This window comes from Phacochoerus africanus, chromosome 10 (genome assembly GCF_016906955.1).
Source record: "Phacochoerus africanus isolate WHEZ1 chromosome 10, ROS_Pafr_v1, whole genome shotgun sequence".
Classification (NCBI taxonomy): domain Eukaryota; kingdom Metazoa; phylum Chordata; class Mammalia; order Artiodactyla; family Suidae; genus Phacochoerus; species Phacochoerus africanus.
The window spans coordinates 105,248,206-105,274,489 of NC_062553.1; the positions used below are offsets into that span (position 1 = coordinate 105,248,206).

Genomic DNA, 26,284 nt, shown 5'->3' on the forward strand with positions numbered 1-26,284 from the left:
TTCCCTTTGCCCCAAGATGAGATCAGGGAGTAAGGGTTTTAGATCACACAAGGTCCTGCAGGTTGTGGTAAGGAGTCTGGCCTCTACTCTGAGGAGTATGGTTTGGAGGATGTGAGAAGAGAAATAACATAATTATTTGAGAAGCATGTTATAAATCTATAGGAAAGCAAAAAGTAGGACAATGAACATCTGTATATCCTTCACCTATTCTCCAGTTGCTTATACTTCACTATGTTTGCTTTGTATTTTCTTTGTTTCTTTTTCTCTTAAATATACCTGGTATTTTGCTAAATCACTTTAAAATAAGTTCCAGCAAGGAAGACTCCCCCACAATTTCTGTCTCTTCTGGAACTTTGCCACTCCCCTGTAAAGAGGTGGAATCGAATTCTACTTTCGAATGTGCTCAGGTTTTGTGAGGTAGAAATGCTGCTTTGACTTCTGAATTCAATGTGATTCTGCTTCTGCCTTGGTTGCCCTAACACTTGAGGAGCCCTAAAGCCCTCTGACTGCCCTGAGACCATCCTTCTGTGAGGAAGCCCCTTGGGAGAGGTCACATGCAAAAGCCCTGAGACCCTGTGAGGAGACTTCAGCAAGCTCACGGCTGTTCCATCTGCCTGGTTTTCTGGCCCCAGTCACTCTCTGACTGCGACCTCATGAGACACTGGAAGTCAGAATCCCCGCCCAGGCCAGCACTTTCTGAATTCTAACCTGCAGATACCATGAGGGATAATAAAATGATGAACTTTTTAAAAGCCATTATGTTCTGAGATATTTCATTAGCCAGCAGTAATAACTAGAAACATGATCTTTATACATACATTTTAAAAAAAATTCAGGATCCAAGATTTAGAAATTATGTTAGGTTATTATATCTTTTAGTTTCTTTTAAACTAGAATAATTCTCCTTTCTTATTGTTTTAAAACATGTTATCTTTTTTGAAAAGCCCAGGACATTTGTTTTATAGAATATATCAATTTTTGGATTTGTGAGATTGTTTCTTCATGACTGGATCCATCTTTAAAAATGTACTGTCAAAAATATAAAAAGGTATTTCTTTCAATTTTTTCTTTAACTGTGGTTAAAAAAAGTAAGATGAAATATACCCTCTTCTCAAATTTTTAAATGTGCAGTGCAGCAGGTGCCTGTTGTACAGCAAAGTTCTATAACTTTCCCATCTTGCATGGCTGAAACTCTGTAACCACTGAACAGCAACCCTTATTCCCTACTCCCAGCCCTGGCAACCACCATCCTACTTTGTTCCTATGAGTCTGGCTACTTTAGATACCTCGAACAAGTGGGATCATGCAGTATCTGTCCTCTGTGACTGGCTTATTTCACTTAGCATATAATGTCCTCAAGGTTCATTCATGTTGTAGCATATGACAGGACTTCCTTCCTTTTTAAGGCTGAATAATATTCCACTATACATATATACCATATTTTCTTTATTCATTCATCTGTCAGTGGACATCCAAGTTATTTCAAACTCTTGGCCATTGTGTATAATTAATGCTGCAACAAACATAGGGGAGCAGGTATCTCTTCGAGATCCTGTTTTCAATTCTTTTGGATAAATATCCAGAAGTAGGATTGCTGGATGAGATGGTAATCCTATTTTTAATTTTCTTTGCATTCTCTCATTAGTGTTGTACCACTTTGCATCTCTACAAGGATGTATGAGAATATCTGTTTTCCCACAGCCTTGTCCACAGAATATTTTTATCAGTGTTTTGAATTTTTGGTAACATGATGGATAAGAAATGGTATCTCAATGTATATATATATTTTGTTAATTAAAAAAAAAATTAGGGCTGCACTCTTGGCATATGGAAGTTCCCAGGCTAGGGGTCTAATCGAAGCTGCAGCTGCTGGCCTCACCACAGCTAGTAACACCAGAGCTGTGAGCCACGTCTGTGACCTACACCACAGCTTGCAGCAATGCTGGCTCCTTAACCCAAAGAAGGAGGCCAGGGCTCAAACCCGAATCCTAATGGATACTAGTCTGGTTTGTTTCTGCTGAGCCACAACTGAAACTCTGGTATCTCAATATATTTAACTTTGCATTTTTCTTCTATGAGTGAAAATGAATATCTTTTTATACGTTTAGTCACTTTCAAAATGATCTCTCTGGATATCATGTTGGGTGAAAATGACAGCACAGCATGTAAACTCTTGAATCAAGTGAAATCTGTGAGTAGCTACTCTCAAGGCAACTAGATTTTCCTTCAAATTCAAAGGCTAGTCCATATACAGGCATACTAAATTAACGAGTGCATTGTTCTTTATTGAGAACCTGCTATAAGCCTACCAAAGATTTTGCAACATATCTGGAATAAGACATGATGCTTTCAATCAAGGAATGCAAAAACTCAATGGATGAAAAAGATAACTGATTATAGTACTAGGGCAAGTTATGGTAGGTTATGCCTGGTGCTATGAGAACACAGAGGGTAAACAGGAAAGTTGGGGGAAGCCTCTATACAAAGATGATGTATGAGTCCACATTTGTTAGAGGGCATTACAGTCTGAGGCAGTAGCACTTGAAGGCACAGAACTAGGTAACAGGTCTTGTTTAGGGAACTACAAATTCTGTATGGATGGCCTGAAAGATGCACATATGAGATTATTGAAAACAGACCATAAAGGTGGGTAGGAGCCAAATTTCATTTTTTTTCCAAGTGAAGGACTATAAATAATAACATATATACTTTTTATCATTAAAACAATAAATCTTGATGTTATTTATAAATTGATCATTTACTTTTTAATTGATAATTTTTAAAAATTTAAAATTTTTTTACTTTATTAAACTTTTTAAACTTATAAAACCAAAATATTTTATTTCATTTATTTCCTACTTTCCATATCAGCCCTATTTTTCTGTCAACGTTCTTTATGACTAACTGTAGTTTTATATAATTACTTGCCACTGTGAGATTAAGAATATTACATGAAAGCACAATTAAATCTTTTTGATTCTATAGTTAAGAAAAATAGGAGTACAATAAATTCTCTAGCCATTGAAATGGATATTTTTTAGAAATTTATGAAAATAGATATTAAGGTAAAGAAATGAATATATGTTATTCTTTTTTAATCCTTTCATAATTTCACATAACTTATAGGATAAACAAAAAAAGTCCTTCAGATGTACTTTTAAAGAACTATAAATAATAACATATATACTTTTTTATCATTAAAACAATAAATCTTATTGATGTTATTTATAAATTGATCATTTACTTTTTAATTGATAATTTTTAAAATTAAAAAAAAAAATTTTAGGAGTTCATGTCATGGTGCAGTGGTGAACATATCCAACTAGGAACCAGGAGGTTGCGGGTTTGACCCCAGGCCTTGCTCAGTGGGTTTAGGATCCAGCATTGCTGTGAGCTGTGGTGTAGGTGGCAGACGTGGCTGGGATACCGCGTTGCTGTGGCTGTGGTGTAGGATGGTGGCTGCAGTTCCAATTCGACTCCTAGCCTGGGAACCTCCATATGCTGTGGGAAGTGGCCCTAGAAAACGTAAAAACACAAAGAAAAACCTTTTTTTAAAAAAAATTTATTAGACTTTTTAAACTTATAAAGCCAAAATATTTTATTTCATTTATTTCCTACTTTCCATATCAGCTAGAGTTCTCTAGTCACTAAGAAAACCATTAATTCTCACTGATTTTTAAAAATCCCACTATAGCTTTGGGCTCATTTTCCATTCTGATACCATGATCACAGGTCCACAATTTCTATTTCTCCATTTTATTCTTCTGCAAATATTTCCCAAATTTGCCTGATCATGAGTCACCTAAAGCTCATGGTAATCATACAGGTCCCTGAAACTGTCCCCTGGAGGTTCTGATATATTAAATCTGGACTTTTTTTTTGGTTGTGTCCCAGATAATACTCATTATTAGGCATGTTCAGAGTTTATTCTTCTATTATCTAAAGTTATTATCATTTATTTTTCAATAAAGGGTTTTCTGTTATCACAATGTTTTCCAGGATTAGTAAACAAGAAAAGAAAGAGACATAACATTTCCCATTAGGAAAAAAAAGCTGTTTCCTTTTAGATGAATTTTATAGATAAGCATGCATAAGCCATACACATGCAAATTATAGTTTTTTAAAAAAATTTAATGTGGGTTAATTTCAATTTATGCAAGCTAACTTCCTGCATTAATTTTATTTTATTTTCATTGTAATTCACTCATATTTAAACTCCCAGTTTAAAATACTCATTCTATTTACCATGTTTATGGTTTTCCTTTAATTAGAGAAATGCAATTTAGATTGAGCTTTCAGGAATTTAGGTAAGGGGTACAGAGGATATGGTGCATAGGTGCTATATTAAACTGAGAAACATGGAGACAAAGTATTTACTAAAACATGGACATAAGGGAATTGGCTACTGTTTGTATGGGATGTTTAACAGTTTGATGAAGGAAGTAAAATATTGCTATGCTGTCAGGAATTGGGGTCGAATCAGAGCTGTAGCTGCCGGCCTATGGCCACAGCAATGCGGAATCCAGGCCACATCTGTGACCTACACCACAGATCATGGCAATGTTGGATCCTTAATCCACTGAGTGAGGCCAGGGATTGAACCTGCGTCCTCATGGATGCCAGTCAGGTTTGTTTCCACTGAGCCACAATGGGGACTTCCATCCTGATTTCTAGATACACATGCTGACTTGCCCAAAGATGAGTTACCCTTACTTCTATCTCATTTTCTAGGAGCTGAGAAATAGACAGTTATTGAATAGAAGTAGATGATGAAAAACATCTGCAATTTTATTTCCAAAACCTGTAAAAGTAAGGTCAAGAGGAGTCCTGCAAATTTTATCTTTTTTAATCCCTATCTTATCCAACTTTTATGCTGATAGAATTTTTTTCACATTTGGAAAATTATATTTTTCTTTCATCTTGAGTCTTGCTAACACCAGGGACAAATTTGCTATAGACAAATCTTTACTTTTTATGTCAGTGATTTTCAGAAAGGAAATAAAAACCCCTTCTTTCCCTTATACACCTTACTTCAATTAGTTCTTTCTCTATACAACATTACAACACTTGCCTCAAGGAGAAATAAGTACAAATGGTTCATTCTGGAGCTGGTACACTGGTATCAAGAAGTAAAGGAGGAACAACAGGGGCCCCTTAAAACAGGCTGTTATGTCTTAGCCTGAGACACGGCTAGATAAGATCTACATGAATCCACAAAAATGACCATATTTGCTTATCTATTCCTCTCTCATTTTGCTTCTACTTTTACTTTAAATAGGAAAAACATAGAGGTAATCATCATTAAATGAAAAACTAGTCCCATTGGGAAGAGGAACATTTTAGAGGTGAAAATCTTATTCTGCCTAAAGGTAAGAATCTCTGAATTTTGATCACTTCCCAATGCAGAGGAGAGTTTGCTGGGTCACTTCCTTGGCTCTATCTGTAAGCTTTTTATGTCATTATTACTTGTAGAATGAGTTTGCCCCCATCTCCAGAGGTGGTTCCATTTTGTTTTCACTACTGTTTTGGAACTGAAACTTCATGATATGACTGATGACTACCAACCCCCTGGCCTCTTTTGTCATCTGCCCTGACATTTCTCATTATTTATTTGGAGAATAACTCAGAGTACTTACTGGGTTGAGGACCACAGTGAAGAAAAGTTCACCTCCTTGGATACTCTTGTCCAGCTCTTTAGGACCTCCTGGATATTCTTTGTAAAAAATTGTGTGAGTGAAAAGCCCACAGGTTTGTCTTGGGAGAACCTGAAGGGAGAATGAACAAGTAAGGAAAAGGTTCCTTTCCACCAATTAATATCAATTAATATGTTGAAACTTTGCTTTTTTTTTCTCATGCAAGATAATGCACAAGCTGGTGCCACTATTTGACTCTTAACCAACACCCCCGAATCCTGCACAATCTGGAAAAGTGGGATGACATCACTATAGCAGGGATACTGAAGAGAGTTGGAAGAAATATGTTAGAAATAAGATAGACTTCAAACTATTTTAGCCACTTATCTATTTTAAATTTCCAAGCCAGTACTTCTTTTCTGAAGCCTAGTATGTTCCAGTATCTTGATATAAAAGAAAAAAGAAGTAAAAATGAGACTTTAAAAATATTGGAATCGGAGTTCCCATCGTGGCGCAGTGGTTAACGAATCCGACTAGGAACCACGAGATTGCAGGTTCGTCACTGGCTCTGCTCAGTGGTTTAAGGATCTGGTGTTGCTGTGAGCTGTGGTGTAGGTTGCAGACGCAGCTGGGATCCCGCGTTGCACTGGCTCTGGTATAGGCCGGTGGCTACAGCTCCAACTGGATCCCTAGCCTGGGAATCTCCATATGCCGTGGGAGCGGCCCAAGAAATAGCAGAAAGACAAAAAAAAAAAAAAAAAAAAAAGAAAAAAAAAAAGAAAAGAAAAATTGGAATCGCTTCTACTACATTATAATTCCAGTAGACAAAAATTTTAAGGGTGATACTTGTGTCAAATTCTACATGTGCATTAGAAAAAGAAGTCAATTATTAACTTAATGTGATTCTTAGGAAATGACATTTTAAATTAGAACAAATATTTGAGAAACAAATCATGGTTTCTGTTCTACTCTAAAAGGACTACTGTAGGTGGTAGTAACTGCCCCAAATTTTAAGACTGCCAGTTCCAAAAGTAAGAAAAAGATTATACATTTGGTTAATAATTTTATAAAAGGCAACAAACAAAATGATAAAAGATCATTTAGTAAAAAGTCTTATTTTCATCCCCTGTATCCCCTGCACATCCTCACATCTTCTTTAATTATTGTACTGATATTTTACCAGGAAAGTTGTAAGAATTTGAAAAAAAATCCTTATCACAAATGAGTATAATTGAAGTAAATAAAATAATCTGTTTCACTTACATCTTAAATTATTTGAATTTGAACACAGGGAAGAGAAAGTGTCAGGCTTTCCCCTGCAACCCTGAGGAGGTTCACACTTCCAAAAGGATAGGAGTCACTGTGAGCCCTAGGACAGTCAGTGGGCCACCAAAGGAGGCTGAGGAGATACCTGCAGTGTAAGAGGGTCATATCACATTGCCTTGCTCCCTAAACACAACGCTACAGGATACTAAACATGTTCCTTGAAGTAGCTCTCTTGTGTTAGAGAAAGAATGAGGAAAGTGCATTGCTCTCTAAAATGTTTCTGGGAGTGTAACACTATCAAATTCAAACTTTGAGATATTGATGAGCCCCCTGGAAACCTTACAGCTGCTGACAGAGACTGGGAGGTGGTTATGAAAGCCATAGTTGGAAGAATTATGGCCAGTGGACCTAATGCCAATATTCTGTTCATAAGGCCTTAATCTAGAGCAACTGCCAATAAATGCTCCAGGTAAAGACCACCTAGCATGCTGCCAGTAGGATCTGTGGGACTCTCTACCAATGGGCATCTCCATTAGAAAGAGTAAGTAGTAGGTAATCGGATGTATGGTCCAGTTGCTTTGAGTAGGGCTCATTTCAGAGAGTCACATTTAACAACCAGGGAGGGGTTAGGATAGAGAGTCCTGGTTTTCCATCAGTGCCTTACTGAATGGAGAGAACAATTGCCCAGCAGATAATGCAATAGGGCTGGAGCCTCAAAGACTCTGGTTAGGGCACAGACACTTTGAAAACATCTTGGTAAGCTTTTATGTTCCTAATAGAGTTACAAGATGATGTGATACAGGAATTCAGAAGAAAATAAGATCAGTAGAGGCCTGACATAGGTATTGAGTTGCAATATATACACCAAGGTGCTTTACATTAAATTATATAGGATAAGGGACTTGATACTATAAAATAAAAGGAACAGGAATATGTAGAGAGTAGAAGGAAAGTCTTTCAAAGTGGGAAGAATGTCAAAGGCATGGACACAGCAATACTGCTGCAGAACCTTTTTGGCTGGAGTGAGTCTGTGTCAGCTAAAGGAAAAGAGAGGATAGAAAGGTAGAGCTAGTTTAAATTGTTTTCAGGTCCTTGAGGAGCAAGTTGAGGGGTGTGGAAACAATTGGAAGGAATCAGGTTGGGAAGGCCAAGGTGAAGGCAGAGTCTTAGAAGGATTAAAATGTTGGCACTATCCATGGGATAGATTGCAGTTGGAGGGGGGGATAGAAGCTGTAAATAGACAAAGTAGGAACCAACACCATGGTTTACAAATGAAAGTCAAGGCAATGAATTAGGCTGTGGGAAAGAAGAGAAATAAAAAATATATATTATGAAGGAATTATTGATGGAGTGTAGACACTGATTGGAAAGGGGGGGAAGGTCAGTGGATGTTCAAATTGCAGCTGAATTAGGGATAGCGAGATCCATAGACCAATAGCTAGTTTGAAGAGAAGATAATAAGTTTCACTTCAGGCCTTATGAGTTTCGCTTGTGAATAGATAAAAACACCAAAGTTTCCTTCATTTCACATATAGGTGTGATCTAAGTAAGGTTCACTTCTCAGTTCTCTGTTCTTTTTCCTCTGCAGTCTCTCCCTAGGGGGGCACACTGGCTGCTGTGGTCTCAATTTACAACTCTGTCTGGATGACTCCAAGCCCTGTCCTCTCTCTCTAACTGCACATTCAACTGGGGACATTGCCAACTTGGAAATTCTGATCCAAGGGCCCACAAAGTAAACAGAGTTCCCATGGATTGATGCCTAAGTGGAACCACAGCAAAGGTTCCGTCAAAACAGGAAATCTGTTAGAGCCTTTATGACCTGCAAGATTCATACATTTATAATGCAGGTAAAATAGGTTTTCAGGAGAAGTGAAAATGAACATATCTCATGGGACATATCCAACAAAGTTTTCTGGCAGTATAAAGAGAAACAGAAACAAAAGAGAACAACATTGAATAAAGTCCCTGGAGATTTAAGTGTACTAGTCTACTAAGATTGTGTATGATTTAAATATGACGGGAGAGTATTGACATGCTTTTAAATTATAATATAATGCAGGGAAAAAGACTGGCAGCTTGAGGCACAGTCAGTTCATTTTCAGTAAGGAGGGATGGCAGGCTGGGATAAAATGTGGCCATCATGTTCCCATCCCTCATTTACTCAGTTTTCATTGAGGGAGGAGTTAAGATGGAAGTTGGTCCAAGTTAAATGTCATTATCCAGTCTGTAATTTTTGTAGACATAGGAAAAATGTCTGAAAAGGAGTCAATTATACCTCATTCTAGAGGGTAGACATCTGTTCAAACAGTTTGACAGAGTTATGGTATCTGACCCCAATAGTGTCCTGCGTGGTGTTCCTTTCCAGCGCGTGTCTAAACCAGGAGGCCCACTCCTAATGTCACCAGCATTCTTTGACTTTTCTGACTTGGGAAAAAATTAGGATTTAATTACTTACTTTGAGAGGTCTCACTAAGCAGTAGGTAATAACATATCTTGACAATATACATTTGTCACTCATGTTAAAAAGAGTAGAGACACTTTGGAGAAAAATTGACAATGGATATAAATGACTTAACATCATCTCCTATTTGTACTTTATATTATGATCTGTTAATGATTATGCAGGACATGTGGCTTCTTGTTGAGTTTTTTTTTTTTTTTTTTTTTAAGTCTGACATGATAACCAGAAAGATACAGTTTGGCTTGTAAAAGAGTGGCATGGTTAATATACAGAGAGACGGTGTCAGTTTTACATGCTAAATAACTTTTTGAAGAAATGATGGCTTCTGTAAACTATCTGCAAGTTAAATATAATGTTTCCTTAATATTTTAACATTAGTGTCTGCTTAATTGCAGTAGTGTCAGTAAAAACAAAACAAAACAAAACACTTTAAAGTTATATTTGAAGAGCTGAAAAGAAGTGACTTTCGTTAAAACATCCTTTGCTTAGATCTGAGAAACATTCCTCCTGCAGCATGGAGCATTTCATACTGTTAAGCATTTAATATTTCATCCTTCTCTTCTGTTCTTTCCTCAAATTTGGAATGTAAATCTGGCAGAATGAGTTGTACCCTATGCCTACCGGAGGAAGCTCACCATGATGTTCTTGTGAATGAAGCCCCTCCGATATCTAGCTGGTTTCAGGTGTGGATATTCTTCAGTGCTGGTGATTCTAATATTCCAAACCTTCTTCCAGGCCTCATAGAGCTGCACGTGTACGGGGTAGACACCAGAATGGTGAGGGGCCACTGCATAGCCCATGTCAGTGGGGATGCCATGCTCCTACAGCCAAGCAAATGTTAGTTAGAAAACGGGGAGATTCATCTTGACCCTATTTTTACCCCAGGATTTTCAAATGTACTATAAACACATTTGTCTCAATCCATAATTACTTACTTGTGTGGTGAAATTAGAGGGAGCAATATGAAGACTGCTAGACTTCATGAAGCTCAGTGGCCATTCCACCAGCCTTTATGATGATACTTTTGTGTTGAAGAGGTGGTGGGAGAGGACTCATGATTTTCACAAAAAATATGAAAGAGTCTGCATCTAGTGCATCCTGTCACAGCCACCTGTTCTTCTTTTTCCACAATTTTAGTAAATTAAATGACAATCACTTGCTACAAACAACCACTCAGCACTCCCCACAAAATAAAACCAACATTTATTCGAGGGACAGAACACATTCTGACATCACTAGGCTTGCTAACATGATCTTATTTTGCTGTATTGCAGCCCAGTTTCTACCACGTTTGCCACATTTCTGGTGGTCCCTCAGCAAGTGGTCCAGTAATAGACAATGCTTAGACAATGCTCCCTGCCTCAGGAGAAGCACACTTTTAATTAGAAAATGTAGTAAAATTTTATAGAGCAATTTTCTTTGAAGCCAGAGCCCTGGTTATAATGAAAGTAGAAGGTACAGAAAGAGCCAAAGAATCTGGAAATTTAGTTAAGTTGAAGTCCAGCTTTAACACATAAAATGAATCCATTTAAAAATATACTATCCGAATTATACACACACCCAGACACACACACACATACCCACCCCCAGACACACACAGACACACACACACACACACACACACACACACACTCATTCACTCACTACTTTCTTCTATTTGCTTGGTCCTGATCAGATCTGGAAATTCCAAAAATAAATCTCTATGACAAGTGGACTATTCTGGAAGGGACCTGGGGCAACTTTGTATAATTGTGATTATTCTTCTTCATTTGAGATGCTCCATTAACCCTGATAAGTCTCTAGCATAAAAGATGAAATGTCTTTTATTAAAAGAACACTCATGGCTTCAGAAGTAGATGTATATTTTTTTCCTGAATGATATTCTATTTTTCTCCCTGTATTTTTCAATTGCTTTATAGTTATCAAATGTTCCACCCAAGTAGAATTCTTTTGAATTAGTTATGGCTTTTCTTCATGGCAAAGCACAATTTCACATACAGAAAACCATACTATCAGTCTGCTAAATGCATTGCATTGTAGAAATATGCTACAAATGGATATGGAGAAAGTGGAAAAGGCATGGCAAGCTTTGTTTTTTGCCCTAAGTAAAAGCAGGAAGTAAGGAAGTGTACGAGCACCTGAACACAGAAGGAAAATGGGTTGCCAGTGGTTTGTCATTAGTACCTGCCAGACTCCTTCAATACACCATCAAACTCTCTCAAAATTTGGTCCCAACCTAACATGGCTTATCTCCTGTCAGCATTTATCCCCACCCCACCCCAGTTTCTGATGATTCCCTTCAGGTCTTTGCTGTACATTGTACATATTTACTACCCAGTTGGAATCTTCCTTTCCTCTTGTAAACTTTTCATCATTCAAAATTCAGTTCAGGAGTTCCCATCGTGGCTCAGTGGTTAGCGAATCCGACTAGGAACCATGAGGTTGCGGGTTCGATCCATGGCCTTGCTCAGTGGGTTAAAAGATCCGGCATTGCTGTGAGCTGTGGTGTAGGTTGCAGAGGCTGCTCGGATCCTGTGTTGCTGTGGCTCTGGTGTAGGCCAGTGGCAAATTCAAATATCTCCAAATTTGTGAGAAATTATGCTGGCAGAAAGCTCAAGGTAGTTTTTAATACCTGTTGGTGGTCAGTTATGTCTTCAGAAAACAGTGTAAGAACAGGACAGTTCCACACAGCAGAGACTTTTCCCTTATTTTGGAACATTTCCAAATATTTGCACACCACTGTCTACACATTTTTGTTTTTCTTCTTAACTTTTAACAGTAAAGAAATACTGCTTTATTTTTTTTAGTCTCATCTTTTATTTGTGTGCTGGTACCTTGTGGTACAGTGGCAGAAAACTCCATCTCTGGAGTCAAACAGGTCTAGCTATTTCACTCTTGCATTTACCACCTGTGTGGCCTTTGGAGAAATATTTATGGCCTCTAAGCCTTATAAATGGTTCAGAAAAATTAAATAATACATGGAAAGCATTTAGTACAGTTCCTGAAATGTGATACACATTCAATGAATGTTGTTTATTGTTGTCATTACAACTCCTTTTTTTTTTGTCTTAGGGCCACACTTGTGGCATAAGGAGGTTCCCAGGCTAGAGACTGAATCAGAGCTGTAGCTGCCGGCCTACACCACAGCCATAGCAACTTGGGATCTGAGATGCGTCTTCGACCTATACCACAGCTCTCAGCAACACTGGATCTTTAACCCACTGAGTGAAGCCAGGGATTGAACCTGCATCCTTATGGATAGATACTAGTCAGATTCGTTTCTGCTGAGCCACGACATGAACTCCTACTGTTTCAATTTTTAATAAGCTATCATCCTACTTAACTCAACTATATGTGGAAATTATGAAAATATTGGGCTACCCATTTTTTCAATAAAAAATATAGTTCTTTTTTCTCTACTTTCTTTGTGGATTTGGGGTTCTCCCACGTGAGACTTCTGTGGCTTTTAACCTGCTATCCCTTCTTGGGCCTGCTTTCCTCCTGGTCTGTCTAGATACTCTCAACCAGTGCCATGTGGCTCCAGCCTGTCAATCATTGAATATTAGTTAGTCGGTGGTGTCTTTCAAATGAGATAAAGGCAACATAAATTAGCTCCATAATTTGCGTTCAATACCAGAGAGAACAGCTAAAATCTTACTGTATAGAAAAGTTTGGGACAAAATTGCAGGTAGTGTGCTCTGGGAGGCAGATTATTATGTTTAGAAGATTTGGTCAAAATGCTAAATTCTTGATCGATTATTCTCTTCCAGATCTTTTTTTTTTCTTTCTTTTTCTTGGTCTTTTTAGGGCTGTACCTGTGGCACATGGAGGTTCCCAGGCTAGGCATTGATTCAGAGCTGTAGCCTCTGGCCTAAGCCACATCCATTGCAATGCCAGATCCGAGCAGGGTCTGCAACCTACACCTTAGCTCATGGCAATGCCAGATCCTTAACCCACTGAGCAAGGCCAGGGATCAAACCTGCTCTTCACGGATCCTAGTCAGATTGGTTTCCTCTGAGCCACAATGGAAACTCCCTCTTCCAGATCTTTTAATTTGAAATTAAGTACACTATTATTTTGGAATCTGGGGCAAAAAGTCTAAAAGAGTAGACACTTTAGCTTAAAAAGTTAATTATCCTTATTCTTTTCATTAATCCTTGATTGAAAGTAGCATCTTAGATATAGGAACTCTGTAATCGCCATCAAAATTTCCCTAGTAGACCACATGGGCCAAAAACACTGGGCGATTGGCTATGTTCTAGTATGTATGTTAAATACTTAGAACACAAATGGGATTACTTAGTAATCACAATTGAATTCTTCATCTCTACCTCTCAGGTCTACCAGAAATGCTCTTTCCACAGGGTTCCTCCATGCGACTAAATGACATGGATCAGTTATCAGCCAACCAGTTGCTGTGTCAAAAAGATACACGCTTGATATTCTTGATACCTGTTTCCTCATTCTTTCCTAAATCTAGCTCATTATCATGTCCTATCAGTATGCTTCTAGTATAAATCTTAAATCTATCCGCTTTTCTCCAATTCTATTATCATAACCATCACCCTAATCCAATCTACCATTTTATTCCATGGCCTTCTAGAATAGGCTCCTAACTGATCTACCCATTTCCACTCTTGCCTGCTTCCAATCCATTCTCTACATAGCAAACGGAGTAATATTTAACAGAGCCAAATATGACATGTGACTTCCTACTCACAATCCTTCCATGGTTTCATCTTGTACTTGAGATAAAATACAAAATCCTTAGGATGGTTGTGAGACTTGCATATGACTCTTGCTTCTTTCGCTTGCCTTATTTTGCACCACCCTCCACTTTTCATTGTATTTAGTCACATTAATGTTTTCCCCAAATTCGCCAAGTAATTTCCTACCTCAGCATCATCTCACACGTATGTGGTTTTCCCAGACTAGAGTTTCTCTATCCAACTCTTCATCTAGATAAATTTGACACCTCTCTTAGGAAAATTTTCTGTGATATCTTCAAAGAAGCCTCCTCTGACAAGTCCCAATTCAAATTAAGTCCACATTAAGCCTTCTCTTAGTAACATTCATGTTTTTCCACAGTACAGTTTGTAAGTCGATATTGCTTCATATAATTATTTCTTAATGTCTCCCTTCCTCATTACACAATAAGCTCCATGAGTTCTGGGCTCTGTTTTATCCACTGCTATATGCCCAGTGTCTTGCCAACAGCAAGCGCTCAACGAATATTAGTGAATAAGTGTGGGCACTGATTCTGACTCCCTTCCTCTCATTATAATGTTTACTTTCTCAGTTATCTCAAACCGTCAGTACATCTGCAGAATGGGCATATGGTAACTCATAGGAATATTTAACACCTATATAAATAATACTTGACAACACTTTTGAGACTATAGTTAAAATTATTATTCAAGTGAAAAGTGGACATTTATTACTATGAATTTCTATTTAAATCACACAGTATAGTTAAAAAATCACAAGATTTCCCTGAACTGTGTATTTCAAAATGAAGAATGTGATGATAATACAATTTATCAAATAAAATACGGCACAATATTTCTTAGAGAAATTTCCCCAAAACCAAAATAAAGAAAATAAAAAAGTGGTATTCAAGTATTTGAGAAACACAATCACTTAATTCCTGAAGAAGTCATCATTTATTACTATCAGTGATAATATTTCTGTATTTAAATTCTTGCTAATAATCAAGAATGGTACTTTTAATATTTTTCTCTAATTCAATCTTTCTAAAGAGAAGAACATTTTTAATTTCCACTAATGACCTGAAGATTTATTACCTATTTCCATATTTCTCAGATTAGCAAGTACACAAACTAATGTAATTAGGAAACTGCACAATAATAGGAAATCAAACAGACGTTCGGCATTATACAGTTGAAAAAAATCTAAAACTGCGTTACAACATAATTTTAAAATACTTCTAAATGCTTTTCTGTGGTTCATTTTGGTTAGAAAGTCCCATTTTCTCAGTATATAGAAATTCATGCTTTGGCTAACTATCTCACAGTATTGAGAATTTACATTTACAATTAAAAATTGGCTTATAATAAAGTTTCCCTATGTTTATGTTTGGTGGTATCTTTTGAAGTTGTTTCTAGAAAAATTTTGCTTTGATTTTTAAAATGGCTTCCTTAAAAGCTGGGGCAGTTTGAGATATTATTTCACATGGAAAACAATACATTTTCCCAGATCATAGGAGAATGTTTGAGAGTAGAATTAGAACCTTTTCACTAAAAGACACATGCATGCACAAACACACATGCATGTATACACACACACAATATGTGAAGAAAACAAATTTATGAAACTACTCCTTTGAATCTGAGGAGCATTTTAAAGCTTCTAAAGACAGTTTGTTTTCCTAAGGTAAAACTAATGGGTCACACATGAATTTTAGCTTATGAGAAGCTGTGGGGCCTCTGGCACTTGGAAAAGGAGTCCGATAGCTGTGACTCAGGGGAAGTAAGAAATGGCATAAAGGTGGCCCAATATATTTAAATTACTATTTAAAAGACTCTTATTTCCTCTTTACCAGGAACAAAACCAGACAAGTTAGGATTTATTTTTAGTTAGAGGATAAGGCTTGATACTGAATGCTAAGAGTGTAAACATTAGAATATGTTTCTGTGATAAATGACGATATTTAGGGTATGGTATGAAATGAAAGATCTTGAAAGAAATAATTACCTTTATAGGAATCTTATTGTTAATTTGTTTTCAATTGTGAAATAAACGAGTTGTACAAATAGTCACTAAGTTTCAGATTTAAAATTCTGTTTCTTTCAAATAATCTTTGTGGTTTTAGAAGTGATCTTATATTCAGATGCTAAATATATATGCACTATTTTAAATCCATGATCTAATCTTAAAGTAACATGCGTAATTTTCTTCCTTCATATTTAAGAAACTGATGATGCCTAAAATGTGATAGGCATATTTATATACATTTGGATAATATCTATAGATTTGGCCACTAGATTCCTTTCTAGTTTTTTTTTTTTTTTAAACAGAGTGTTCTTTAATTCATAATATAAATTCTGTTTCCTGGCTGGTATATGAAAAATCTGGAGTGATGATCATGTGGTTTTTAATAGATTTGGTTTAAGAGTTTAAAATCATCCTCTGTTGGCAGCTGTTGTGTAATAAAAAAGTTGGCTGGTCTTCATCATCCCTGGTTCCTGGGAGGTAAGCCCTAAATCCTTGGAATTTCCTGAGAGATAGGAATGTCTTTATTATTCATGGTGGGTCCTCAGACACATCTGAGTTTATGTTAACAAGATACCACTTCAGTGTCTGACCATGCCAGAAAGACCAACCATGCACTAGGAGAGTTGGGGCTTTGAGCCAGATGTTATCAGCCTGACCTTTAGGGAGGAGAGGATAGTTAGATGTTGAGTTCAATCATGTGGCCAATGACTCAATCAGTCATGCCTATGAAATGAAACTCCAATAAAAATTGTGAACACCAAGGCTGCGGTGACCTTTCCCAGGTAGTTATATTCCTATGGGTCCAGAAATCCAGGCAGGGATATGCTTTGTCTCACAGTTCGGATTTTAAAAAGGCATGGCTACAATAACAAAAGATACAAATGTCTTTAGATAAAGGTGTTAATAATAAGATCTTGTGAAATAGAATGGCATCATAATTTATAAAATGAGTTCATCACTCATGAACCTCATCTAAACTAAATGTCCTCATCACTGTAAAGTTACTCAGATCTGGAGAAGAGTCTGTAGTGTTTCATTAACTGTATAGTGAGAAAAGAATCTAATTTTTCCTATATTAACCCATGACAATAACATTGTCAGTATCTACGGGGACTCTCGGGGGACGTTTAGTACCGTGGTGGAAGCACACATTTAGAAGTCCTAGGCATGGAGTTCCCGTCGTGGCGCAGTGGTTAACGAATCCGACTAGGAACCATGAGGTTGCGGGTTCGGTCCCTGCCCTTGCTCAGTGGGTTAACGATCAGGCGTTGCCGTGAGCTGTGGTGTAGGTTGCAGACGCGGCTCGGATCCCGCGTTGCTGTGGCTCTGGCGTAGGCCGGCGGTTACAGCTCCGATTAGACCCCTAGCCTGGGAACCTCCATATGCCGCGGGATCGGCCCAAGAAATAGCAACAACAACAACAACAACAAAAGAAAAAAAAAAAACTAGGCTCAGTTTCAGTGCTGCCCTTCATTAATGATAGAACCTTGGGCAGTGTATACAACTTCACCAAACCTCAATTCCTTTATTTGCCAAGTAGGGCTAATAAAATAAAGAATGAAAGATACAAGCAATGTTATAGGTCAAGTGTCATTTAATTTCCTTTTCATCTTATTAACATTATTCTCTTGCTTAGTGAAACAACAAATCAAACAAAGAAATGAAGGTAAACTAAGAATCCTTTCACCATTGCTTCCAGCCCGTTAAAAACTCAGGATTCTTATTTAAGAGCAGATATTCCTGAAAGAAGATACCATATCATTATCAATCTTATCTAAAAAAAGATTTACCAAACAGTATACACTGCTTCTGCAAAAAGTAACTGATATCATGTATAAAGTAGGAAGTAAAAATGTACTTGTTGAACTATAAATTGATAAGGTCATAACAATGCCAACAGCAAAAGTCCTTTCTCAACACCACATATTCCCCTTCAAGTTTGCTACTCCAAGTTAATGGCTGAATTATTTGAAGAATTTAAACAAAATTTAGTAAGATTAATGTGTTAAGAAATTCCAGAAATATGTATAAAAATATCTAATCACTATGTTGTATAATAGGAACTAGCATGGCATTGTAGGTCAATTATACTTTAAAAACAAACAAACTCATGGAAAAAGAGATCAGATTTGTAATTACCAGAGACGGGGATGGGAGAAGGGGGGATTGGATGAAAGTAGTCAAAAGGTACAAACTTCCAGTTATAAGATAAATAAATACTAGGGTTGTAATATATAGCATGATAAATATATAAGAAAGTTGTTAAAAGAGTGAATCTGAGGAGTTCTCATCACAAAGAAAAATTTTTTTTTTCTATTCCATTAATTTTGTATCTGTATGAGATGATGGATGTTCACCAAGCTTTTTGTGGTAATCATTTCATCATGTATATAAATCAAATCATCATGCTGTATACCTTAAACTTACACAGTGCTGTGTGTCAATTATATCTCAATAAAACCGGAAGAATAAAAGAGAAATTCTAGAAAAAAAATTAGCTAAACTTCAGTACCAGTACAGAAAAAGATTATAAAAGGTATGTATACTCAGTTTGAAACTTCATTTTCACTTGTAACCTCTAAAAAATAATTGTTTGGGGGACAGTGACAGATTTTCTTCTAGTTTTCCCCCAAAATTATGTAATTTATTTCAAGTAAGTTTCCATTTAACAGAGCATACTGTTTTCCTCTCTTAGAGTTCCCTTCAGAATTTCTGAAGTGTTCTCAGATTTTTGTTGAGTGTCTCATAAATAAACACACCACTAAAGGGTACACTTTTATAAGAATTCTCAAAAGAATGATGTAAACACTTGTACTTTGCACAGGCCAGGTTGACTTCTTTGAATTGCTAAAATTTCTTCAAGCAAACACATGAAGGAGTTTGTAGAAATGTAAAAAAAAAAAAAATGAATCTATGAAGCTTTATTTTCCTATGCTGTAGCAAAATAACTGAAAATAAAATTATCTTGAGACACAATGGAGGAATTGGAGGGTTTAATTTAATCCAGTTTTCTCAGAGTTTGAAGCCATGAGTTTAATATAGACCTTTGAGGGTCCTTGAGAGGTAATAAAGCTATAAACAATTCAGGGACAGGCTTAAATTTCCAAAGTATTTGCAAACACATTTAATCTTTCTAAATACATAAGGTTGATTAGACTATAAATCTTTAAGTCTGCATGGTACTAATTTTAACTGAAGTAATATTACTGACAGAATAGAAAAGTTGCTATTGATCTTTGTTATAACTATTGCATACCCTCTGATATTTATAATAGCCATAAGGATAGTTAATACTTGTGGTGCTGATGACACAAACACAAAAAATTATATGAATCATGTAACAAACAGCTACTGAAAAGATAAACATTGTAAAATGCCAGGTTTAACATTTTGACTTTGTTTAGAAATATAACTCTTCAGAGTTTCCGTCATGGCTCAGTGGTAATGAACCTGACTAGTATCCATGAAGAAGTGGTTTGATCCCTGGCCTTGCTCAGTGGGTTAAGGATCCTGCATTGCTGTGGCTGTGGCATAGGTCAGCAGCTGTAGCTCTGACTTGACTCCTAGCCTGGGAACTTCCATATGCCACAGGAGTGGCCCTAAAAAAGCAAAAGAAGAAAGAAAGAAAGAAAGAAAGAAAGAAATACAACTCTCCAAGGAAGTAAGAGCATTCTGGTTATGAAGTTTTTCTAATAGTAGTCAATAACAGAACCAATGGCATGGCAGTTTTCAGTTATAAAAACCATGCTGATTATGTGGGCTTTGGAGCTTGACAGATCTAGGATCAAATCCATCCTTTCTCTACCTTTCAATGGTTGTGTGATTTTAAGAAAATTGTGTAAGCTCTCTGAGCCTTACCTTTTGCATATTAAATATAGGAATAACTAGGCTCACAGGTGGTTGTGGAGATTAATTGAGGATAGGTGAAATCTGGAGAGTCAAGAATCTTTCTCCCTGAAACACAAGGTTCTGTTTCATGCAGGGGAAAGAGAATAACAGAATTTTTTTAAAAAAAATTTTTATTTATACTTATTTATTTTTGCTTTTTAGGGCTGCACCCGCGGCATATGGAGAGTCCCAGGCTAGGGGTCAAATAGGAGCTACAGCTGCCAGCCTTTGTCACAGCCACAGCAATACCAAATCCTTAACACACTGAGTGAGGCCAGGGATTGAACCCACAACCTCAGGTTCCTAGTCGGATTTGTTTCCGCTGGGCCATGATGGGAACTCTAATAACAGAATTTCAAATGTCACAGCTTTCCCTGATCTAAGCATAAATGAAAGGAAAAGAATAGGGGGGTGGGGAGACTAGTTTGGATGCTGCTGCAGTGATCCAGGTGTGGGATAAAAAAAATTGGAAGTGGAGCAAGGATGGGCAGTTTTGAAATGGAGTAGGATATGGTGCAAAAGAAAGAACTCATAGAAACTGAATGATTGGGAACTTGGAGTGAGAGAGACGAAAAAGCCAAAGAAGATTAGCAGTTGTGTGGATTTTATTCTCATCGATGGATTGATAGATTGATCTTATTCAGGGATAGAACTCAAAATATTTACCAGTCTGCATGCCATCCACCGATCCATGAGACCTTTTGCCAGCTGGAGAGCTGGAGCCAGATGTTGGAGACTCTGAGCCAGGCCCCTTTAGTTGCTGAGTAGTTGGGTGGTTTGGGACATCCCTGGGGAGGGTCGGAGGTGGTAGTTGGGAGTATTGACACTTTTCAATATTGTAATAACTGACAGGGCCATACCAGTACTTTTAAGTTGAATATTAACCCTGATAATATAACCTTAATCTTCTTGTGTATCTTTTATCCCAAGTTTCTTCAGCCATTCTCCTTGTGAAGTAAATCATATGCCATTTTGGTCATCCTGTCCTGAATAATGGCTGGTGTCTTTCCTAAACTGTGCTGCCTGCATTAATGGATAAGTGGTCTACCAGCTCAGAGGAGAATTTCTGCATCATGATTTGAACTCCATTTCTATTAGGACTCTTGAAATTATACTTTATTTTCAATATCAATAAAATAAAAATGTAAATCTAATGTCCCTTTTTTATAAAGTGCTTCACCGAAGTAAAAATGATAAAATTCATTTATTCTCTAGCTGGCAAGAAAACTAATTAAGAGATTATTATATATTCCTTAAGCCAGCAAGTCTTTCAATATATTTTAAATTACATTTTGATATTATAATCTTTACTTCCATTTTGGAAAAGTTAATGTGCTCACTAATCTAAAAAGTTGCATAATTGACACTAGACATTTCAGCTAATGTAAATTAGCAGGTTCTGCTGAACCTGGAAAAGAGGGAGGAAAAGGACATGATATGACAGAATAGTGATAATGCAGTCAAAAGTACAATCCTAGGCAAGATTTTATGATTTTATGTTTTCAGGATCGGGAACATTGTCCCACTTCTACTAATCTACTAATTTTGATAGCATCATTTATAACAGAGCTAAGTATCATTGATATTGGCAATAAGTTCTATGATAAAAATTTCTATTAATTATTTTATCATTAAAAATTAAACTATTACAATTCACTAAAATTTAAATCCAGTTCTTCATTTGAGAGTATATATACTGATGATTTTTTGACATTTAAATGTAGTTATTTTTCTAATAGAATTTTATCCAATTTTTAAAGCTGTATAATAGCTATTTTAAATTGTGTTAGAGGTCAGTAATTAATGTTACAATTAATCATTGCCTCAGAAATGATACGTTTCCAAAAAAAAAAAAATCCCCTGTTGAAATTTCATTTTAATACCTGCATTGGTCCATATTTGACAACTAAAAATATTTTCTAATCAACCTCTGAAGCTGTATTTTCTGATGGTGGTAATCATCAAATGCAAGTTTGCTTAAAGGATTTGCTTGACCTTCCATCATAAGCACTCAGACAGAGCTTTCAAAGCTAAATTAAAGTGGACCTCAAATTCCCTTGTGATATAGAAGTGTCCACATGGTGCAAAAGGATTAATAGATCAGTTGTGTTTGCTAAAACACAGTGAAAATAGCAGGTGTTTGGCTGTAAATGGTGATAGAGAAGGCCCAACCAAAGGGTTTTACATCATAGCCTCAGATTCTCTCAGATGGAAGTGTTGAAATGTCCTTTTAACCCAATTACTTGTTTGACTATTGAATTTTATCCATGACCTCGAGTTTTGTTTGAAAATCCAGTTGCTTCTTTGTATGTTCTTTCAGCTCCTTCATTGGGCAACATTCATGCTCATCTTTAAATTTAGAGCCTCCACACTGGTGGAAAAAATAGCAGAATGTGACCCAATTTAGAAATGCAATATTAGCACAATACTGCTTGTTCCATCCAGTGAGCTGAGAGTGGAGGCAGAATTTTCTCCAGAATAAAGTCTTTTGGAATTAGAGTGTATATCTATACATGATAAATTATATCTAGTTATATGGAAATGTTGTGTGTCTTCCTTCCCAACATTTTAGAAACTCTGCCAACCTTAGAGAACCTTTGGGAACCTAAGGTTAAAGTTGCTCTATGAGTTCCACCTCTTGTTCTCAATCTCCCCCTGTGTCAGCAGAATTCCCACATACTCTCTTGGATTACTGGGAAAAGAGAAATCTAGACTTATACCTGTGAATTGCTTTGGGAGCCTACTGAGGAAGCTTGGAGATCACAATTTATGAAGTTTTAGAAAACCGGGATTTCTCATTTTAAATTATACCACTAGTGAGCCTTATCATCATGAGGGGGCACCTGTATTTTTCTGACAATAGTTTTCTTCTCTATAGCGTGAGAATAAATATACCTACAATGCAGAGTTGTTGTAAGAATATAGAATACATCCAAAATTAAGTCAGAAAGAGAAGGACAAATACCATATGATACCGCTTATATGTGGAATCTGAAATATGGTACAAATGAACCAATCCACAAAACAGAAACAGACTCACAGACATGGATAACAGACTTGTGGTTGCCAAGGCAGGGGTAGGGAGTGGGACGGACTGGGAGTTTAGGGTTAGTAGAAGCAAACTATTACATTTAGAATGGATAAACAGTGAGGTCCTACTATATAGCACAGGGAACTATACCCAGTCTTTTTGGATAGACCATGATGGAAGATAATATAAGAAAGGGAATGTGTGTGTGTGTGTGTGTGTGTGTGTGTGAGATATATCACTGGGTCACTTTGCTGTGCAGCACAAATTAGCACATTATAAATCAACTATAATACTAATAAAAAACTAAAATGAAACACTTGAACTTTTATTACATCTTTAAATTTAGTAACAAAGCAGTTTTATAACCCTAAAGCTTTAGTGGGAAGTAAAAGAGGTAACACATATTGGAAAATGTGTAGAATTCACATTAACTAAATATTTTTTGAATACAAAATAAGCTTTTAAACTTGAAGATTTTTGTCCCTCTTACCTATCACTCCAAATACCTCAGGAACCCAGGCAAAAACTGAAGATGGCAGTTTTATGATACTGAATATAGTGATAATAAAAACAACAGTTATTATCTACTTAGTGTGTGTTAAGTACTAATCACTGTTCCCCAATGCTTCTATTATCCTTCATGTTTTCTTGGCTCAGAAGGGACTGATCCTGGATTCAGTCTCTTCTCATGTGTGTCCTCTCTTGACAAAAAAGCTGACTGGTTCCGTATTTGATTAAACTTTTATGAATGTTCCATACTGCCTCAAGGACCATAATTTGGGTTGTCAACCTGAAGCTAGGAATGATACCTTTAAGAAATGTCCTCTGCTTGGAATTTGAGGTTAAGAATGACCAAATTTCAATTCTGAATTACTCTTTCGGTTCATGATGCTTTTCAGTTGAGAATTCCAAAAAAAAATGTGTAACTCCTGTGTATATCTGTTCTTACTGCATGTACTCTCAAGTATGTTTTGAGCATAATCATAATACTGGCATACATTGATTCATTCATCCAAGTCACAATAGAATACCATTATTTTAGATAATATTCTATTTTCAGGAGAATATTTATGTGAATATCATGTCTTTGATCAAATCTGCCTTGATAAACTATTGTTTTTGAAGGCTACCAAAACAGCAATAACGACAAACCTCAAAATCTTCCTCCTCACCTCTTAGTTTATCTTTTACTGGTACTTTCTGTATGTATTTTCCTCTTTTACAAATTCCTTTCTTTCTCCACAATTTTAAAAAGAAACCACAAAGTAATTTTCTTTTCTACATCCTCTCTCGCTGATGAATGTTACTAACATGAGCATTCTTTTAGACTTCTGAACATGATAGAATTAATGCTTGCAGCATGGAGGGGGTTTTTAGTGCTCTCTATTACAAATTGTGACATTTATCCATTTTTACATCCTGTTTATTACGCCTATTTATATTTTTGGGGAAAATGGTGGCTCTCCATCTCACAGGAGTTTGCAAATGCTGTCAAAACATAGTCACAATAGGAGCATTATAGGACACTATTTTTGCTTTCTTGACAAAATCTCAATACGTGACAAAGGTGCACTTGAAGCTGTGTATTTATTTTGGGGAGTAGATTGAAGTTAAAAGATAAGCATGGGCCCCTGATGCTAGCCTTAAGCATCTGGCCTTCTGTATCCTCGTGGAAAAAGCAATGCATTTTATAAACTCTAACTTTTCTTGCATAAATTTGAGTTAGGTACCATGTGGATCAACTACCCAAACATCTCTGGGCTTTAAAGTTGATGTAGAGTATATTCCATGATAATTGGGCAAGAGGGCATCATACTTAAATTCTGATTAGCCAAAAAACTGATAGTTACATGGCTGGGTGGCCAGCAGAGGGAGATGTTACACTTGCTCGTGTTTCCACAGTGTTACAAGCCCAATCTATGCCATTTTACAGTAAAATATGTTGAGGGTAGATATATAAGGAAATCATATATCTTCAGGTTTAGGAACTATAATGTTGGTAAAGGCATATGCACGTGTGGAAGTTTCAAAACTGAGCAGATTGTACTTCAAATCAGTCATTTCTGGTTTGAAAGTCAGGACTTCACATCTGTAGTAAAACATTTTCTGTCTGTCAAGGGAGTGGTTACATTTTAGAATTTTTCAAATCATACCCAAATTAACCAGTGCAGTGTATTTTAATTTGTTTTGCACACTAGGCTTAGTCTACAATTAGTGGGATTTGCCTAGAAACATAATTTGATGGTTTTAGATTTATTAACATAAGCTACAAACACTATAATATAAGTTTGGGGGTTTGCCAATGAGAAAAATGCTGTAACAGACATATTACACTTCAATTGCTTTTTGAGTGGTAATTTCTGCTGCCTTGATCATTTATACTATAAATACTTACTGAGTATCTTTATAAGCTAGGAACTATGATGGACAGACTGTAATTTCTAGCTCAGGGTACTCCCTGCCCAGGGAGGGAGAATGCTGGGTAAATAATGGCTTGTCTGGACTACCTCCACATGTTTGTGTGCCCATTAGAATAATTCAAAGAAACAAAGGTCAAACATCCTCCCCACCCCAAACACATGGCTTATTCACTTGTTAACCATTATTGACCATCTCTACTTTTACTGTATATTTTCCTATCCCAAATCTGAATCCCTTTAGCATAAAATATTGTTATCTTCCTTCAGTCAAGTGAATGTTCCATTCTTATGTTATATGTATGTGATGGCTTTGAAATGGTTTTCTTCCCATTTCTGTTGCTTCTGGATCAAGTCTTCATTGCCTTCTGCCCACAATATAGTCTCCTACCTGCAGTTTTCCCTCAGCCTCATTTAACTCCAAATTCTCTCTGACGCTTAAATCTTATTCTTATTTTAGAGGGTACCTAAAATCCTATTTCTACAATATTTCCCTAGGTACTCCCAATGACATTCATTTCTCCAAACTGTGGGTTTTATGTCTGTGTGGTTTGGCACTAGGTCAAGGAATATTTCATCTTGTTGGAGACTTTTTAAAACAATTGAATTATAGTTGATTTACAATGTTGTGTTAGTTTCTGTTGTACAGCAAACTTATTCAAGTATGTATATATTGAAGAACTTTTTCCTGTTCTTTTCTATTGTGTTTTATCATAGGATATCGAATACAATTCCCTGTGCTATATGTAGGAACTTGTTTATCTGTTTTATATATAGTAGTTTGCATCTGCTAATCCCAAACTCCTACTTTATCCCTCCCACAACCCCTTTGTTAACCATAAGTTTTTTCTGT

General features: G+C 36.5%; 1 protein-coding gene across 1 annotated transcript in view; it reads right to left on the reverse strand.

Annotated features, from left to right (window-relative positions):
* The window catches only part of LOC125138077 (bifunctional heparan sulfate N-deacetylase/N-sulfotransferase 3), a 135,436-nt gene that overhangs the window by 56,343 nt on the left and 52,809 nt on the right, over positions 1 to 26,284 (reverse strand). The window contains exons 4-5 of the mRNA XM_047799323.1: positions 9,996 to 10,181; positions 5,637 to 5,765 (exon numbers count right to left, since the gene is read on the reverse strand). Coding sequence (XP_047655279.1) covers positions 5,637 to 5,765; positions 9,996 to 10,181 — 315 coding nt within the window. The remainder of the gene's footprint in view (positions 1 to 5,636; positions 5,766 to 9,995; positions 10,182 to 26,284) is intronic.